Source organism: Merops nubicus, unplaced genomic scaffold, assembly GCF_000691845.1.
Source record: "Merops nubicus isolate BGI_N331 unplaced genomic scaffold, ASM69184v1 scaffold1635, whole genome shotgun sequence".
NCBI classification, from domain to species: Eukaryota; Metazoa; Chordata; class Aves; order Coraciiformes; family Meropidae; genus Merops; species Merops nubicus.
This window is the reverse complement of record NW_008611488.1, coordinates 22,069-24,200: the sequence shown is the minus strand read 5'-3', so window position 1 is coordinate 24,200 and position 2,132 is coordinate 22,069. Positions and strand designations below refer to the sequence as shown.

The following is a 2,132-nucleotide window of genomic DNA, read 5'->3' as shown; positions in this document are numbered from 1 at the left end:
TCAGCAGGAGTTATTCTAACTCTTTCTGAGCATGGTGTCACTTGGTTTTCTCAGCCCTAAGACCATGACACTAAGGGCAGCTTTGGGTTTAACGGTTTTTCCTTTGTGTCCCCATCAGTCCGAACAGCACGGCGTCCTAACTTCCCACTTTTTCTTTAAGATGTGTTCCAAAATAAACAACCTGAGTCATTCGTTTGTAGAGAGCACCACGGGAACGCTATGCAGCCCTCTGTGAAGGACAACAGCGGCAGCCACGGCTCCCCCCTCAGCGGCCAGCTTAGCTGCAACACCGAGTTCAACACCGGGAAGCCGCCGCAGGATTCGCCTTATGGAAGGTACAGGTTTGAGGTTGCAGCCGAAAAACTCTTCAACCCAAATACTAACTTGTACTTTGGAGACTTCTACTGCATGTACACAGCCTACCACTACGTCATCCTCGTCATCGCCCCCGTCGGCTCGCCGGGAGACGAGTTCTGTAAGCAGCGCCTGCCTCAGCTAAATATAAAAGAGAATAAATTTCTGACCTGTGATGAAGAAGACGGTGTCATGGTTTACCATCACGCCCAGGATGTTATTTTGGAAGTAATTTACACTGATCCTGTGGATCTCTCCCTCGGCACAGTTGCGGAAATTACCGGTCACCAACTAATGAGCTTGTCTACTGCAAACGCAAAGAAAGATCCCAGCTGCAAGACCTGCAACATCAGTGTTGGACGCTGAAATTTCCCCTCGTTCCTTAGGAGCCTTCAAACCTCTGTTGCCCATTTCCATAGTCAGACATTTTTGTCAGAAGCATGCACATGCCGCTGTCACCAAAAGCAAACACGAGTCTTCAAAAATCTCCAATAGTGTTTTTAGTATTTCTTCTCTCCCTCTTTTTTTCCGACGCTTTAAATGATTAGAAGTCCTGGGTTTCTTTCTGGCAACCATTGATACCTAGATGCTGCAAAACTTGTTTTCTGTTTCTTGCCAAACGTAACAAAATCCTATATAAACTGCTTTAGCAAAATTAAAATAACGGCTTATAAATGGTGTTTAAATATGCATTCATTTTAACTACTGAACGAGTACTGGGGTAACTCCAAACAGCATGAAAGGTTGTAATTGCAGCATGAGTTAAATTTCAGAGCCTAGAAATGTCAGCACTTCCAACGTGTTGTTTGACAGTGTTATTTATGTTATTTATATTAGCTAACTGAAAACAGAAACTGTGTCTTGACATAATAAATATAATAGAAAAATATTTTATTTGTACTGTTGTATAAAATATTATACAATCATATAGAATATATAGATGACATTTTAATATCAATTGTATACATATGTCATGAAATCATTTTCCCTTATCAAAGATGTAGTTTGTAAACTTCAAATAGCTCTGTATCTGTTCCTGTTGCTCTAGATGACTTTAATTAAAACAGATTTATGAAGGAGACCATTTCTGATTCATAAAAGTTAAGTTATAAATTATTAAGTCAGTACACTGAAACAACAAGCCTCTGAGAAATAAAAAAGTTCCTTTTTTTAACATTCATACTTCTTCCTCCAAACTACTTGAAAATGCATATGTCTTCAAAATCATGCCAAGCCATTGCACACAATATAAATACAAACAGAGTTGGTACATAACAGGCTTTATAAAATGAAAATCTTCTTACCAAGGTAAAAAACAGGTTGCTTATTACCACGTGGTCAATACAAACTGACAGTTAAAGCAAAACACTAAACATGATTCAACTTACTCAAGTCCCTTTTTTTTTTTTTGTTTCTTCCTTGCTTGATGTCTGGAGTAGGTAGTTCCCAGAATCCCTGCTCTTCATTTCTAGTACAAAACCCACAGCCAGCCCTCTGTTAACAGTCCACTTTTCACACAAATGGTCTATCACAAATAGTGAAAAAAAATCTCCTGAATATTACAAAGTGTGGTGCTCTGAAAGTTAAGAAAGATGCATAATTCCAATGGAAAAATATCTTTTTTTATAATCTTCTCATTAGGAAAGAAGAAGCCTAGCATTCCTCATCAGACATCTGTGACACTCAGTTATATACCATGTACTTTATCTATCCAAAATATCTTAGCATAATGCAATAATCTAGTTTTGTTTTAATATATATATGTGGCAATTTATAAC

General features: G+C 38.2%; 1 protein-coding gene across 1 annotated transcript in view; it reads left to right on the top strand.

Annotated features, from left to right (window-relative positions):
- The window catches only part of PHYHIPL (phytanoyl-CoA 2-hydroxylase interacting protein-like), a 12,250-nt gene extending 10,812 nt beyond the window's left edge, over positions 1–1,438 (top strand). The window contains exon 4 of the mRNA XM_008941223.1: positions 201–1,438. Within this exon, the coding sequence (XP_008939471.1) occupies positions 201–720 (520 nt within the window). The 3' untranslated portion in view covers positions 721–1,438. The remainder of the gene's footprint in view (positions 1–200) is intronic.
- The last annotated feature ends 694 nt before the right edge of the window (positions 1,439–2,132 follow it).